The sequence below is a fragment of the Nothoprocta perdicaria genome, unplaced genomic scaffold, assembly GCF_003342845.1.
Source record: "Nothoprocta perdicaria isolate Ctin4 unplaced genomic scaffold, notPer1 scaffold_70, whole genome shotgun sequence".
In the NCBI taxonomy this organism is placed as follows: domain Eukaryota; kingdom Metazoa; phylum Chordata; class Aves; order Tinamiformes; family Tinamidae; genus Nothoprocta; species Nothoprocta perdicaria.
In genome coordinates this window covers 60,326-77,989 of record NW_020455977.1, presented here as the reverse complement: position 1 = coordinate 77,989, position 17,664 = coordinate 60,326, and the positions used below count along the sequence as shown (strand labels likewise).

The 17,664-nt window shown below is 40.7% G+C and overlaps 1 protein-coding gene across 5 annotated transcripts in view; it reads right to left on the bottom strand.

Annotated features, from left to right (window-relative positions):
- The window catches only part of TAX1BP1 (Tax1 binding protein 1), a 49,734-nt gene extending 46,285 nt beyond the window's left edge, over positions 1-3,449 (bottom strand). For 4 of the 5 annotated variants that reach the window (XM_026050790.1, XM_026050793.1, XM_026050792.1 and 1 more), the window contains exons 1-2: positions 3,395-3,449; positions 1,036-1,219 (exon numbers count right to left, since the gene is read on the bottom strand). In XM_026050790.1, coding sequence (XP_025906575.1) covers positions 1,036-1,212 — 177 coding nt within the window. In that variant the 5' untranslated portion in view covers positions 1,213-1,219; positions 3,395-3,449. Of the gene's footprint in view, positions 1-1,035; positions 1,220-2,589; positions 2,608-3,394 lie in introns of those variants that run through there. The other variant, XM_026050791.1, reaches the window with a different exon arrangement.
- Between the last annotated feature and the right edge of the window lie 14,215 nt (positions 3,450-17,664).

Here is a 17,664-nt window from a genome sequence, read left to right as displayed (position 1 = left end):
CTTATTAACCTTTAAAAAATAGCAGGATAAGCGTATTCAGCAAACGTCTAAACTTAAAAAAGAAATATTACAGCTCTTTTTTAAATCTTGCAAGAAGTGGATGAAACTTTTGTGATTAAATTCTTTGTCTGAAACTACATGTTCTTTGAAACCTTCCTCAAAGTGGTTCTATTCAAAACAAGAGAATACAGCTTAAATTTTTAATCGCATCATACCGGTAGAACTCCTTGGATCAGGCTGGAACAGATTATGAAATCAATAAACAAGAGGGTTCTACAGATGGTTAAAGTTTTGTTTTTACTGCAGCACAGCCCATTTAACACATCGCCCGTTCCTCCCTCCAGTCCCACCCACTCAGTCACACTAACAAAATGTTTTGCGCAGCTCAAAGTACACCAGAGCACTGATACGAAGCACTTTGCTGGGCCCCACGCCTTTTTAAATTTTTTTTTCTCCCAAAACAACAATGAATTTTAGTAATCTATACTGTTCTGCCTGACATAGCAATAAAAATGAGTCAGGAACATAGGTCAGAATGTCTCCAGCTTGACCTTTTTCATTCCACACACATTTTACATTTACTTTGGCTTTTATTTTTCATATTTTCATAGCTTCGGTCTGATTCCAACTGAAATCTGTGCCTACACTCCTCTTCCCAAATCACCTCCACTTAGTTGTGCATCCCATGACCTCCTTAGAGCTTCCCTGTACTCCAGCAGAGTTTACTTATTTCTCCAACTGTGTTCTCCAAATCCATCTCTTGATTAAAAATCCTCACAGACTAATACAGAGGGAACTAATACATTTGTTTTATTTCACTCAGAATGCTAGAAAACAAGCAGCAATTACTTTGCTGCTTACATATGTTTAGTTCAGATGGGGTAAAATGAATTATTGCACTTATTATTCCACTTTTTCCACTTAAATGAATTATTCCACTACAGGAAAGTTTTTACGGATGTTGAAATTTTTTAAACTAGTAAGAGAAAAGACAATGAATATCTGGAAAATGGAAATAGAACAAGCGTTACTTACCTTGAAAATGCCAACCCAGTCCTTCTGATGAGGATGGATATATTGGGTCAGTGTATAGTGACATTCAAGATGTGCATTTGGAAGATAACTTTTTGCCACATTTTGAAAAATCACATGTGCAAAATTGGATGTCTGCAAAGCATTAGCTGAAGACGGAACTTCTTGAAAGGATGACATGACTGATCTGTAACAAAATATTAGAAGTTATTACTAAAATACAGTGGAAGAATTTGGTTATAAAAAAATCTTAGAACTAATCCCACTCTTCCAAAACCAGACTGAAATAGCCCAAGTTCTCCCAAGCACAGTGCCTCAGCATCACTCCAAAACAATCACTTCTTATAATGAAAAAGCAGCCACTTCAGTGATGACACCAAGAAGAAGAGGCATCACTGGGCTGAATGCTCCTAACATTACACCTCAAAAATAGCAGCAGAAAGAGAGGGGGGAAAAAATGTTGTGAAGGGAAAAATCAAGGAAAACACAATTTCTCCTCAGGAGAATAGACGTTTGAGAGCTTGTACTGTTCTACAAGTCATTGTCCTGCATATTTAGTTTTACTACCATAAACTGCAGACTTCATTGATAGTGGGAACACCTAGGTGTATATGAAGTTTGATGGATTAACAGCAAATTCAACCGGACTGTAGAAGTACTATTGCACTTTCTGTTCACCTCCTCATTCAGGTTGCATTGCACTGAAAACTACAGAACTGAAAGAAATGTTTCACAAAGAAGCCAGGAATATCCCTTCCTTTAGATGAAGCAACTCTGCCAGAAAGCTAAATTTCAATGTTTCAACTGGCAAATTTCAGCTATCAGGTTTTAGTCTGCCATCACGAGTTTGTCAGAACATTTGGTATTAGCAGGATTGAGGGCTTATTTCTGGCAAGAAGAGCTCATATTTCCTAAAATAAATGCACTCAGGACTAAACAGGTATTCATTTGTCTGAACATGTAAGAAACAGAGATGGTTTTGGTTAAGCCTTCAATATTTTAAGCCTATTACCATCTGATTGAACGTAACACATTAGGCACATATGGACCCTGAGAAACACGAGCAATAAACACAGAATGCCTTAATAGTGAAAACTAGAAGATAGAAAAACTACATAGTGATGAGAATTTACACAATCAATAAAATGAATAAGCATTAAAAGATTTTTTAAAGGGACAAATACGAGCATATCTTTGGAGAATACAAATAAATCCCATCTGTTAAGGGACTTCAAGATCTAGAGACGTGTTAACAGGTTTCGCAGCCTACTGCAACTCTGAGAATTCTCACATACCCCCAAAAGAAAAACTTACATTCATGATACCTCCCCAAAGCACCCCAAACAATAAAACTTTAAGAAAAACTTTTTTCCAAAAAAAAAGTCACAATTGCCTTCCAAATATGTCACATGTTTATTTTTAATAATTATATGATACCTGCAGCAAAGCCAAATACCATTGGCATGAAACAGCCTATCAGTTTTTGCCAGCCAGAATAACAAAATGGAAGTGCAACGCATTAAGAACAATGGGATTTAACATTTTTTTGAAACAGACCTATTTCCGATAGGGGGAAATTCCCGGTGACAGCCTCTCACAGCAGGCCAAGGCCGAGCGGCGGGTCCTGGCACGCCGGCCGGCGTGGGAGCGCCAGCGAAGGGGCTCTGCTTTCGCAGGGCAGCGGGGATTAGCGCCGGGCAGCAGCGAAATCCGCGAGGCTTAGGTGAAGCCGAGACCTACTTACGGTTCCGGGATGGCCGCGGGGACGCTGGGCGGCCGCTCGCTAAGCGCCAAGCTCCGCGGGCCAACGGCGAGCACGGGGAAGGGCTCCGCGAGGCCGCGGACGGAGGCTCGACCCCCTAAGGCCTCCGCGAGGCCGCGGACGGAGGCTCGACCCCCTAAGGCCTCCGCGAGGCCGCGGACGTGCCGGGCCCCGCGGGGAGGCAGCGCGCGGCGGCCGCTCGCAGCAGCGCCGCGGGGCGCCGAGCTCGCCCGGCAGGAAGCACCGGAACGAGCCGGGCCGCGCGCGCGGCTCCTCCCGCCGCACCTGACACGGCCGGGCCCTCCCTGCCGGGCCCCGCGGCCGCCCTACCGGGCACGGGCACCGACCACCGCTGCCCTCGGCCTCGCCGCGGCCGCCATGAAGGCGGCGTGGGGGACGGGGAGGGGAGCAACGGCCGCCCCAACGGCCGCGGCCCCCCAGCTCGGGGGGGGGGGGGGGGGAGGGGACGGCACCCGGGTGGCGCAGAACAGTCGCCCCCGCTTCAGCGGCGCCGCGGCGGGAGGAGGAGGGGGGAAGCGGCGTGGGGAGAAGGCGCCGAGGCCGCCGGCCCCGCTCCGCCCGGCGCCGCGGGCCCCTTACCTCGGAGGACGCTGGGGACATCAACATGGGGCCTCCGCCATGGACTCCTCGCCGCGCCGCCTCCCGCTCGCGTCACTTCCAGAGCCGCCCTCCGCCGCGCGCGGGGCGGGCGCTGACGGCAACCGGCTGGAGTCGGCGGGGCTGAGGCGGTGGCGGCGGCCTCGGCCTCGGCCTCGGCCTCGTCACGGGGCTCCCTTCGCCTCCGCCGCCTGCCTGGGGCGCCGCTGCCCCGCGGGGCTCAGGCTCGAGGCCCGGCTGGAGCCGGGGCCGGCGCCTGACCCTCAGCTTCAGTACCGAGACTTCCATAGTGCTCCCGCTGCCCCATGGCGCTGCCTGCTTGCCCACCCGAAGTGCAGCTCCTGGCACCTCAGGGTGATTCACCTCCCAGCCGCTGCTTGCCTGCACAAAGCAGCCGGAGGTGAAACAGGAGTGAAACCAAACACCAGCACTAGACACAGCTCTTCCACCAGCATAAATCCACCTATCTTCATTAAAATGCCCCCAAAACACACATATTCTACTTGGTGATTGTCCCCCACAGACTAGAGTTAGGTCACGTACTAGAATAATGGGCCTGAGAAGAACAAATACCATACCATAATCATCGTTGCCACCCTGGACTTCGACCAGCACCTTGAGTATTGATCACTACTGATCAATTACCATCTTTAAAATCACCTTTACCTCTTCATTATGCACTGTTTCTTCTGTATTTTCATGTATATCCTCAACAGCTTACTTAGAGAAACATGATAACTGTGACAAAATTACTGACTCAACATAGGCCTTCCTTTTGACAAGATTTTTGTGCTCGTGGATTTTCACAGCTTTCTAGTGGTCTGTCCTAACAGAAACAAAATTAAACTGGACCGTAGAGATTGTCATCTCAACTAATTAAAATTAATAATTTTATTTGCCTCTGTTCAGCAGCTTCTTATTGCTGAAAACAAATATTATTCTAGGCCTTCCTTTCTACTGTAGGTTATTATGCAAGTAATCCTTCCAATTTAACCTGGATTTTGTAATTCTTCCATTGAACATCAATTCCGCTATCCCTAGAAAGCAGTAAACCCCTTGCATTTTACTCACAGCCCATTTTAGATGACACAAGACATGTAAGTGAAGTCATCCTCACTTTTAAGACCAGATGATTTTTTTGCAATGGAAAATGAAACTGTTAGGTTAATCAGAAAAGCAATAAATAGGCAGGGACAGCTAGTTTTCGTTATCTCTATTCTGCATTTCTGCTTACGCTCTTTGCACTTCGTGAAATGAGATATAGGGCTGTTTAAGAGTTTCAAGCCACTGTTCTGCTGTGGTCTGGAACGTGGAAGGACCTGAGGTTTTACAGTCACCAGCTGGGAAGTATAGATATTGATGAGATGAACGAGCAGTTTTGCTTTCACTTCACATGAGCATAATGCTGAGTTTATGGGAATGTAGTGGGTATCCTAAAATAAAGGGTTTTTTTGATAGTGTAGATTTTGCAATGGTTGGGAAAAAAATCCTTTTCCTGATTAAAAAATGTATCCTCAATTGCGATTTTTTAAGGAATATTGTTTCTGTAGTCAGTTCAAAAATATGCATTCAGCCAGAAGAGTTATTGCTTAGTAATAATTTAGCATTGAGCTATTAGAGCTCAATAAGCTCAATTATTTCAGTTGCTAAATGCATGTCTAAGGAGGCAAACCAAACTTTTGTCACACATACAATGTAAACTAATTAAGAGAAAATGGATCAAGAATACTCCTAGCTTTTCTTGGACTTACAGCCACAATTTTCAAAAAATGTGTAATTTTCTAAACTCTCTTAGCCACATAAGTCTAAAACTGGTCCTTCTGTTTATGCAAATCATTAGATTTTTTACTGAAATAATTGAATGAGTTAATGAACATTTTGGCTGACTTAGATCCTAAGTTTAGATAACAACCTCACCCTCATGATACATTCATAAATATCCTACATAGGTACTGCCTAGGGGGCCTGTGTTCATCAACCTATATGCATGTAATGAGACGAGAAAAAGGTTTGCAAAAATAAAACTGTGACTGGCTCTGACAAAATTTGTACTTGGTCTTAGAATTAATGGTTAAACATCTTAATCAGTCTGAGCTTTCTAGGCAGGGTACTTTAGATACCCTGCCTAGATAGATCTCCCAAAATTCATCCGCATGACATAAATATTTTGGAAAATGTACTCTTGAGTAGCAGAATATTATACTGTTTTTGCCTACTTTCACAGTAAAATACTTTTAAGTTTTATATCCCCATTTCTGATGAGTCATGATGAGTCTCTAATACTAATACACTAATTCAATTAGAAAACTTTGTTGCGGGAATGATGGCAATAATCCTGTCTCAAATTTTGACTTGACTTTCACCTTTTCCACCCCATTGATTTAAATGAGAACACAGAAGGAGGTGGTTGTCAATCAAGCCAGTATTTTACAGCAAATAATGTGTTCAATATGTACTCTGAGCATCTAGAATTGTGTTTGACTAATATGTGGATTTTTTAAAAGAAAAATCAGTGAATGTCAAGTATCTTTTGATGAGGTTCACTCATCAAAACAGTTTTCCCCACTTTTTATGTACCCCCCCCACACATATTTATATATATATATATAATTCTTAAAGAATATATTTGTCATTTTGCTGGTGAAATATATTTCACTGGGCTATTTATTTAGAGATACAGAGCTGGTACAACTTTCAGAAGTCTGTAAATCTGAGGATAGAAAAACAATGGCAAGTTGGTAATTGTGGTTTTGATAGAAATATTAAAGAAAGTAAAAAAAATGTATGTGAATCCAATTTTTAGATCTCAACATTACTGGATTGTGAAAAGGCTTGAAATTCAGACTGGGACTTACACAACATAAAAATCCCACTGCTGTGTAATTAACCTTCCTTTGTCAGGATGAAATCTGCACAGGTCCCTTCTCAGGCTTGAATAAGTGAGATATAAATACTGAACTAAAACAGAATTGCCAGAGGAAGTGGAGGATGTGCTAGAGTCTCTTGGGGATTTTTTTTTTTTTTTTGAAAATTTGGAAATAATTTATTTTTTGCATTTTTTACAGTAAAGGAACTACAAGCTCCTTTAGCAATTTATATCCTTCAAAGTAGGAATGAGTCCCCACCATGACTGTTTGGGTATATTTGAACATGAGCTCAGATTCAGATTTCTGTTTAATAACTCTATCATGACCTGAACCAAAGCCATGAGGAGTTTTGAATCCAGACCTCAGTTTTTCCCTTGAGGCCCGTCTCTGCTTTGTATGAGTGGCACACGAATTATATATTTATACTTTTTAGTACCTGAGAAAGGTACTTTATGTTGTGGATATTCAGCGTATTGGCATGACGTGGTGCTATTGATGAAGTGTGGTAAGGAAATGCTCAGGTTCTAATGATTTGATTTCATTTTGGTTTGACTCCTATTTCAGCGCTCCCCACTTTTCAAAGTATGGGCCATGTGAGATGTAAAATCTATGTATCAATGTCACTAATCGGAAGCCCTTTCTGGTCACGTTGTAAAGCACACTTAATCAACTTCTTTAAGATCACATTACAGAAAACTATTAACTGTACTCCTGAAGCAGTTAAATAGTTATAAATAATGTTTTATATTATGGCTGACAACCCTGAATTGCTCAGCATTTAGGGAAGTCTAATCACAGGGCATACACACTTTGCCTTTCAGAAGATGGAGTGGGAAACCTTTGGAACGTATTGGAAATCACATGCTGCTGGTAACATTTCCTATTAAGGAGAAAGTCTCTCTCTCTGTGTATTTTGGATTCCTTTTCCAACACTTAATTGCAACTGATGAAGAAAAGCTATTCAAAGCTGCCAAGATTTTTAAACCTGAAAGAGTGAGGCTGATGAAATTTGTGGCTTTTCCCAAAAGAGCATAGGTGAGAGCAGACATGTAGATTTTGTATGTGTGTGCCTGCATAGAAGTGACACGGAGAGGAGAGAGCAAGAGCTTAATCCTAAGGTGTGAGACTTGGCAACACTGCACGCTACAATGGGCATAAGAAACCGCATGTCTGCAAATGCCCACACTTGATTTGCTGCTATTTCACTGTTAGGTTACTGTATTGTTAAAGCGAAAAGGAATGTTTTTAATAAATGCAAATAACGAATTAAATGCTTGCACATACTGAGGCTTTACTCTCTGGTGTATAATTAATACATGTGCACTGGAGCCCCAGGTCTGGGGGAGTGTTTCATTTCTTATTTATGATGTTTGCAAGGTGTTTTTTTAAACTGGTAGCATACCTCTTCCTGGCATGTACAGAACTGCATGTAAATGACCACTGAGTAGGTGTCATTTAAATCTGAGCAGATATCAAACAGGTAAATACCTTCGTTTTGTACTCTTTGGTAGATTTTACTGTTTCTCCCAGCCTTTTATCTTTGCTATCTGAAAGTAATAGGACGCTCCCAAATGACCAACATTATGTTTTCAGGGGCAGGAACGCTGCCCGTGGCGGGAGAGAAACCAGCAAAGAGATTTCAGCGCTCTCACGCAGCAGGGTTTGGGTTTAACCCTTGCGGATGGAAAGCAGGGAGACACTTCCCATGGCTACATAGAGCCACCGGCCTCCCCTCCAGGCTCCCCTCGGCACTGGCTGCCTCCACCAGCAGGATACAGAAATACCTGCAGATTGTGTTTTACTCCAAAGCCCCATAGTCATCTTGGAGATGGGTCCAACCTCCTCTGTTCCTATCTGCATGGAAAACTTCCCAGGCAGTGATCCGTTGGTCTGGACTCCTACATTCTTCTGCTGTCTGAATTCTTTAATTCCGACATAGGAGCTCTTGAATTCCATGCAAAAATAACGACCATATTATTACATATATTATTTGCAAATCAATCACGAGGAAGCTCGGAAATGCAGTGCTAAAATTAAACTACAAGTTTAGTTCATTCCCCTGATTGTTATTCTGTTGTATATTACTATCTATTAACATATGAAGTATAATAGGCTGGATCTGCTGTTTATATGCAGAAAGCATTGCAGTCCTGATTTTATTGGATTAGCACAAGTTCACCCAGAAATACAGACTAAATTACACTGTGCTCCTATCATATTTTGGAAAACTTTTATATTTTTTCTTATTTTGCAAGTAACTTTCCTTAAATTTTCCAATCTCTTTCTCCCTGGATCTAGATTAACACCATATGGTATCTTGGTAGATCATTTGCAAAATTATGAACAGCTGAATATGGAATCACAGTGAAACCTGTTTCAGAATATTAAGTGTAGTGTTTGCTATTAACAATGGTTATTTAAAAAAAGGCAGAATACTATAGTGCTTACATTTTTACACCTTTCTACAAGAAGAAACAAATGACTCTCCTTTTTGCTAATAAATATTTTACTTTATAAGGTAGTAAACTTAGCAATTTTGTCCCAAGCGTGCTCATGTGGTGTTGTGTTTTAAAGCTGGACTCATTCAATCAAAATATAATTTACATTACTAATGCACATAACAACCCTTACTCTTTAAAAAAACCCTATAATGTCACAGCCATGACACACGGCCATAGCTCGCTACATGGCAAAGAATTTGTTGGGCCTATAATATTGGTTTTTATACAAACACAATGGTTAGAATCTGCTTTTATAATGTGCCTTTCAGTTATCTTTACTGGTATGTGTCATGGGGGCAGCTAAATTTTGTACATATCATGTTTATGCCAAAGGAGACTTCTTAAGGCGTTAAAAACTGCTTGCTAAAATCTACGACTGAGACCTGACTCGGCTTGTCAACACTATCTGCTTCCAGAATATACCCATGGGTACTGCACCATTTCCTTAAATCAGAGCAAAATAAGTCTCTGAGCATCTCTGAAAGACAGCAAATCAATCTTAAGATAACTCGAGAGTTTTTGAAAACGTCAACCAAAGTAAGTAGCAGACATATATACTCATTTTAGTGTTCCCAGAATCCAGACACTCTTTTCCCTGTTAGAAGAAATGCCAAAGCCAAGGCAGGATGTAGCTTCATCTCTCCTTCCCAGACCTTTGCTGACTTGCAGTCTCCATTAGTCAACCGCCAAGGGAGAGTTCATTGGCTCTATGTCCTTCTTTGTCCTCTTTTGAATACAAACATATTTGGCTTTTTGTTTATGCTGAATTACTAACAGCACCACCAGGCCTAATTCAGCTTATTTGCTTGCAATTTGCACCAGTTTTCAAGTGGGACGATTTTTTCCTCAGAAAAGAGCGAAATTACTAAACACACTAATCAGATAATAACAGAGTTATTAAACACACCAATCAAATGTCCAGCATCATCCTACTTGGCTATTTGCATGTTGTTTTTTGATCGCTTTACACCCATTTTTTTTAACTTTGAAATCACTTATATCACCACTGTACTTGGCCCTTGGTATTATTAGGTAGCATGAAATATACTCAGTGATGGTATGAAAGTTATTTCCAATAGGGCTTATGAAGAACAGCTGAGCAAGTATGACCTGCTGACCTCGAAGTGTTTGTTTACTGGGAACTATATTCCAGTTCTCCACATTTAATCTGTCTTGGACCAGGCTAACATTCCCTGGCTAGATTTATTATATCTCTAGAGGCTGTTACAAACACAACATTGTCACTGCTTATCTAGTAAAATGATAATAGAATTAACATGATGTGATAATGATACTTTTATGTACATTTTTAACAGTAACAAACCAAAGTTTGATTCCATATTCACTGAAGATAATGTGTTTCTGGAGGGAAGGAACACAAACCTTTGAAATGTATTTTCCTTTCAGACAAACCAGTCATGGAAAGTATTTTTTATTCCATCTTAGTCAGAAATCAGAGCTTCAGTTTCTATATGTAAGTATGCATATTACATCAGGCTTACAGAATCAGTACTAATGAGGAAATCAGATTGATTCAGAAAAAATTGCTTTCCCCAGATCAGCAACTCTGGATTTTTGGAAACTTGTCGTGATATTTTTTCTTCTGTATCTTTTTCTAGAATTAGTCAGATATTGAAAGGCAGTTACAACAGACCAGATTTGCATTTTGTTTATATTTAATTATACTCAAGGAGACAACAGTAAATTCATTAAGGTTATTATGTATGATACTATTTATCAGTAATGGTCTTACTAGAATGAATATCATACCCGAATTTTATTTTACTGTTGTGCATGAAGGTGAAACTTTTAATCTATAAATAGGTTAGTATAATCAACATACTTCTGCGTAATGCAAATTCTTATTTTATCCTGCAGCCCAAACAACAGAAATTAAAATACTTTTAACTGCCCTGAATCGTACATTAACAAAATGTTTATATTTTTGCAATTTGTTTTAGAAAAGCTAATTAGTGTGGGGTTTTTTCTGTATCATACTGACACTGTAATGCTGCTATTTAGGAAAAGATCCTATTCTTTTGGTGACTTTATTGGAATCTGTATTACAAATTGTACAGATGAAGAACACCACTTGTGAGCAGCAGCACGTTCATTCTAAAAAGTGTCGTTATCTAATAGTTTCTGTAGCAGTTTTCCAGTGTGTAAGTGACTATTACTTTCATTAAGTGCCACTTCTCAAAAGTGACCTACAAGAACAGTCTGCCGTAGGGAAATTCATTAACATTTAGCACAGATATCATACAAAATTATTATGAAATAAGCTGTTTCATAGATCTATGTGCTATATAGTAAAATTATAGCAGTGCACTGAAACTGTCTGCTCTATATTCAGAATTCTTAAATCTTAAGGTGTATTCATCTTACATTTGCAGCAGGGCAGAATGGATTTTTTTAATGCGTATTCCCTAAGTAATTATCCAATGTAGGTATACAGAATAAAACTTTTATTACAAGTTCAATTCAAAATCTTTGAACAATATAGTTTAAAGAATACAACTTCATAATAACCAAAGTGGTTTTGTCTTTGTGTTGAATAGTGGAGGTGTGTTGAGCCACCTGGGTTTAGATACTGTGATGTTCCAATGAGACTACCAAATATCTTACTTAGTATTTACTCCTTGTAAAGTCTTCCTCTCTCTCATTCTGCCCATGAAGCAGAAGAGTATCATCTGTAGAGCAAATCCAAAGGAATTCATTAATAATTGCATTTATGAAAAATATAAAACTGAGTCCAAGTTTTACATCCAAGAATAGGAAATAGTTTTCTGGAAGTTGTTTTGCTTTTTCTGTTTTTTTTTTTCTTCCTGTGTTGAATTATACTGTATAAGCAACATTGTCTCTGTCTGCAGAAGTCAACCAACTCCAGGGGCTGTTCTCTCGAGCAGCAGTAGGTTATGTTCCCTGACACTAACTCTTTTTGCAAGGCCATGATTACAAATTTCCCCCCGTGTGCCTTATTCCTCCAGGGACCTGATATCGCTTCCACTGAAATCAGGGGCAAATTCCCAAGAATGTCAGTGTGAGCAAGATCACCTCCCATTTTGGCAAAGGCCAGATTTGGCTCAGAAGCACGCTACACACAGAAAATGTTTCTAAAGCGGTGCGCTTTACACTTTTTTTTTTTGAGGGAAAACCCAGGACTGAGTTATTGCCAGCATTCCTTTTTTATATCACAGCGAGGCTAGTTTGGGATTTTATCACTGTAATGTGAAGTTCATGCTTTTGGAGGGATTTATGCTGTTTAGAAGAAAAAATGCAGCTTTTTTGTTTGTTTGTTTTGTATGCATGGATCTTTTCCTGGGCAACAGTTACCTCATCCTTCCTTGGGCTCCCTATGTTTGAAATCAGCTTGCCGTGTTACTTTTATCTTCATTCCTTCTGTGCTCATTTTCTTCTTTTATCTCAGAATCATAGCTGATAGAAGACCACAGAGTGACTGTTTCCTGCAATTCTCCCCAACAATTATTATCACCGGTATGCAGAGATTAGCAGGTAGAGATTGAAATAAAATGGCCATGCTTGATCTTAAACATATAACATGAATAGCATGATTATTTTCCTTCCTTACCTGCTTTTGCAAATCCTTTATCCAAATAGGAACCGAAGTCATCTTCTCTATTGCATTTCTAGGTCATCTGAAATAAGCATGTAAAAAATAAGCCACACAAACACTAAGAGAATTTATATCCAAGTTCCTTCTTGTGGTTATTTGTAAAAGAGCCTCAATAGTAGCAACTGAAGTTGCTCATAGCTAGCACTTTAACATGTTCAACTTAGCAAAAAAAAATGTTTGAAGGGATGTGTTCTCCAGTACATTGTCCCATGAATTTCAGCTGGATTAAGTATCTCTGTTGCATTTCACTTGGACGGAATTCGCCAATGAATTTGAAGGAGGTACTTTAATTGTCATGGGAAATAAATATTTCATTCTTTTCAGCTGTTCTGAAAAACCCAGTCAGCACAGTCTAGCCTAAACACCCTATCCGGATTTATCAGAGCTATACAGAGGGCAAAACTTCAGTACTTGAATTTGATATAAATTAATACATATATGAATGCTCTGATACCCCTTCTGTAACATGCACAATTCAACATTCAGCTGATGCCCAAGTAAGACGCAATTGCATTCCAAAATTAAATACAAATTATTGTGACAAAATGGACAATAAGTATTCATACCCAAAAAAGAAATGTCAATGTTCCCCCAGGGCACTACATTCCCACAGAAGCCTTGAATTTGCTTCCCTGTATGTATGTACAATATTCAGAATACTGCCCATTCAGCCTGTGATTGTTTGATTATACAGCACTGCAGAATGTATCACACAACTCAGAATTAAATCATTTCAAAACACACAAGTTTTTTTTTTTTTTGTTTTTGTTTTTGTTTTTGTTTTTGTTTTTGTTTTTTACTTTAATACTGGCAGCAAAAATAACCACTGGCATTGCTATGTGCCAGTTGGTTATCTAATAAAATGCACATAAGTAGGAAATGAATGCCACCCTGCCAACTCGAATATCTAGAAGTATCAAGAATGCCATTCTGAGATGGCCTCAAGGTCCCTCTAGTCCAGTAATCTGTCTCCAGCAATGGCCACAGTGGATAATCACAGAGCAAGTATGCAGGGATTTTTCTCTGGAATGCTCTCCCAACTCCAGCTATTTGCAGCTCAGGAATTCCTAAGCAGTATTGCTGCACTTCTCATGTATTTTTCAAACATTCTGAAAACTCTTCAAAGAAGTAAACACAGCAAATGCAACATGAAAGGTTAGAATGAGGAATAAAACACTTCCGTGCTCCTGCGTGACAATTCATTTTGATTAAAAACTCAAATGTGCTGTTGTATCCCTGTATTTTCTTTTGGCTAAACCAAGTAGTGTTAAATGTTGAATTTAAATATCCCTCTGCAGTCAGGGTCCCTTTTTACAGATGTCTCATGCCCGTAACTCTCACCAAGTTCAATGAAAATTGTGCCGTTATCAGGCCAGACTATAGGACTCTCATGTCCTGAAAAGGAAACCTCTCCAAAAGGAAACTACTAAAAAATGTGATCAACTGTAATTATCCCACATTAGCAGAGCTGAGTCAGAGGTAAGCTCGGAGAATCCCTTGGCATAATTTCCTGTAGTGCATACACTTGCCTTTGCTTGTGAAGGTTATTACAGAAAAAAAAAAATCTTAAACCTAAGAAAATGCAAATTGGCAGTAGTAAATAATAAAATAGTAAAACTGTTCTGTATTTGTATTTTTTTCTTTATATTTTGCCTTTCTTAAGACAAAATCTTAAGGCAGACTCAAATGGCCATGTTTTCAACATCAAGAATAAAGAAAACACCCTTCTTTATTTTATGTAATTTTATTTGAGTTAAAATTTAGCAGGCACAACGTACCAACAGGTAGGCAATTTCCATCAATAGCAGCTGCTTTGTTTTGTGAGAACTCTGCCATTTCTTATGCCTTAGCGTCCATGTTAACAGTGTCAAAAGTGCTATAAACTACACATAAGGTCTACACATTTCTTGCAGTGTAAGAAAATAAAACTCAGCCACTTAAAGACAAAGTTTTTGATGTAAAAAGTCACTAAGGACTCATGAGGTACTATATAATAATCTATAAAGTTTTGGATGATCTAATAAACTGTGATATTATGGCAGGGTATAGAGTACTGTATAATAGGAAAGGTGCAGCATCTTCTGTGTATTTGTTAAGTTCCCGGAGAAATCAGACAGCAGCAGCAGCAGTCTACCAAGCAAGATGACATGATAATTATTCATTAACGATGGCAAGGCAATATGGCTTAATGAACAATGGTAATAATGGTATGATGCAGTTTCATAGTAATGCAAGCCAAGAAAGTTGTAGGCTTGCACTTTTTTTAACTTTTCTATCACTGACCTGATGTATTACACTTTTAATTTTTTTGAGGCATTTGTTGAAGCAGATTGTAAATTGAGTGAGCTCACAAAAGCAATTTGAGTGACTGAACTGATAGGAGGTGGGAGGGCAACCTCCAGGATATACCCACCTAGGTGTGGGGATCAAAATGACTAAATTGTGCTGAAAGCAGGAGATTATTTCCTATGATGACATCTGTGCTCTGTTCTGATAAAGCACTATAAGATTACTGATCAAAACAGGTAGGTACCTCTACTTCATATCTTACTACTTGGCATCCTCATATCTAACTTTTATGCTTTTCTTTTTGCTATATTGTACAACACGAACTGCTTACACTACTGCAACAAGTAGGGTACTAACTTGCTTTTTCCTGAAGAAAATAGGTGCTTCCTGTCAAAATCAGTGATATATTTTGAGGTTCCCTCTCATGCCTAAATCATAAGGTTGGTATTTACTGCTTTTAGGTTGGTGTTACTGCTTTTAAGATACAATACACCATTGACAGAACAAAACTTTAAAGCCAATTAAATGCTGGCAATCCTAGTACTTGGCAAAGTTGCACTTACTAACAGTTCCCCATTGTGACATGTTTGCAGTGCAATCACTAATTTCTGGAAAGCTTTTTTGGCACTTCAAGATATTTTGAAATGTCTAATGAATTTATTTTTATAGACAGACTTTACTCATGACTTTAGGGTACTCTACTTAAAAAGCTGGGTTTTCTTGCACCCAAATGAAGTATATTTAACACAAAGAAAAAACACTTTTAATTGGTAGAACCTTGCCATACAGGTAATAATTTTTATATATCATAATATATAATCATTTTAGTGAGTTAGCAATTTCAGAAATCATCACATGGAAATTTTTATGAAACACATCTTAGTAGGTGTAAGGAGATACTGCTGCTCTTTTGAATAAAACATTTAAATCCTGTATTTTAATGTAAGTAAATGCTTTCATAGCTACTTACTTAAAACAAAAGTATTTTGAAATTAATAAGGTTGTTTTTCTTCATTTTGTGTGGAAAGAATGTGATTAGATTGGCAAAGAAATGAGAAACATACACAAAATAAAATTAACCAGGAAGGCATAATTTATAGAAAGATAAACTTTTACGAAAAGCAAAATTATTCTTAACAAAATGAGCTAACTTTACTATAAGCCAGCTAAAAGTCGAAATATCACTAGAGGGCATTCTGCAAGAAAGAAAAAAAAAAAGAAATAAAAACTTTGAATTTGCTTTTCTCCCTTCTCTTACAAATATCCTGCAGTATAGCAGTCCTGCAACTGCTTCCCTCTCATGCTGACAGGCATGGCATGCTCTGTACGAAAGTTATATAAAAAGTAATTTAACAGTGGACATGTCTGCAAAAACGGAGTCTGTTTATGCCACGTGGACTGGCAAGGCAAGACTATGTTGATAATACTTTTATCATTTCTCTTAGACAGAATTCTCCTTTTGCCTGTTGCTCTTGCTTTGCTTGGAGGTGAAGGCAGTGTACTTGTATTGCGCTGTTACAAATGGGAATTCTCACACAAGTTTTTAAAAAGAAATGCCTTATTTATACCTATGTGAATGCTCTTAGGGTATAGGTCTAGAAAAGCACATAGTTATACAGGCAAAGCTTCATCTGCTAATAGGAGATAAGAATCTGAAGCCTAATACTGCATTACATGCTGCTCATTTGTTCCTCCTATCCATTTGTGCACAATGAATACCAAATTAATGACTAAAGTCATTCAGATTTAATAGCAGTCTATGGCCAATTGCAAAAGGGTCAACAACACTATGAATATGTAAAACGGTGAAGAATTAGGCTGGCATGGAAACAAATAATAATGTTTTCAAGCAGAGTTAAAGATGTATGTGATTACGTGTAAAAATCAGGTTTTAATGACCTCCAGAGACTTCATTTGGCTCTCTGCAGAGCTCCGTCAGCCAAGCTGCATTGATGGGAATGGCACCTCCTCCAGCAAAGTCTGTGCTCGAGATGGTTGTCAGCCCTGTCACCACTGAGAAATGTAAACACAGCTCAGTGGCCTCCTTCCCTCCGTGTCTTCCAATGGCCCAGCGGAAGAGTCAGTCAGCTTATGGAAGTACTGGTAAATACAAGTCTCTGCACTCCCAAGTGTTTTGCAATGGCAGTATTCCTGACTTTGGTGTCTCTGCGGTGCCTTGCCGCAGGGGTTTTGTTGTCTCCCGAGGCTGTACTGACCCCGACGGCCAGCGGGAGGGCACCGGGAGAAGCCGGGCAGGGTGAGCTGCGGGGTCGGCCCGTTGGGCAGCGCAGGGCACCCGCGCTGGCGGTGACACCCAGCCGTCACGTAACCCTGGTCCGTGCGCGCTCAGCTCCCGTGTGCCGCGCCGTGCGGTGGCTGGGCCCGCCCGGCTGCCACGCAGCCCTCCACGGAGGGCAACGTGCAGAAGCTTATTACAGTACAGCGGGAAAAGCCAGGCACGCAGAGAGGGCAAATCCTCCCTGTGCTCGCCCACGAGGGAGCAAACAGACGCTGACTCCCAGGGCTCCCAGACCTATTCCTGACCATGACGTTGTCCCAGAGGGCACAAACAGGGCTACCTAAGAGCCACAAGGGCATTTTCGCCTCGCAAGAGTAACCCAGGGACACGGGGTGCAGCCACCGCCGCGGCCCCGCCGCATGCTGGGGCAACCGCGGCTCTCCAGAGCAGCCCTGTTGCTCGAGAGAGGGAATCGCAGCGGGCGCCGCGGCTCCGAGCGACCCTTTCCCTGGAGGCGCCGCGTCCCGCCCGCTCCCTGGCGCCCCGGCGGGCCGGGAAGCCGCTGCCGGGCAGCTCCCCACGGGAGCTGCCCCGGGGCCACGCGGACCCGAGCTCACGCGGGCAGCCCGAGGGCCGCTTCGCGCTGCACCTGCCCGCGGCGCGGGCCGCACAGCCCCGCCGGGCGGAGGCGGCTGCGCCTGGGGCGGCCGCGGGAGCCCCGC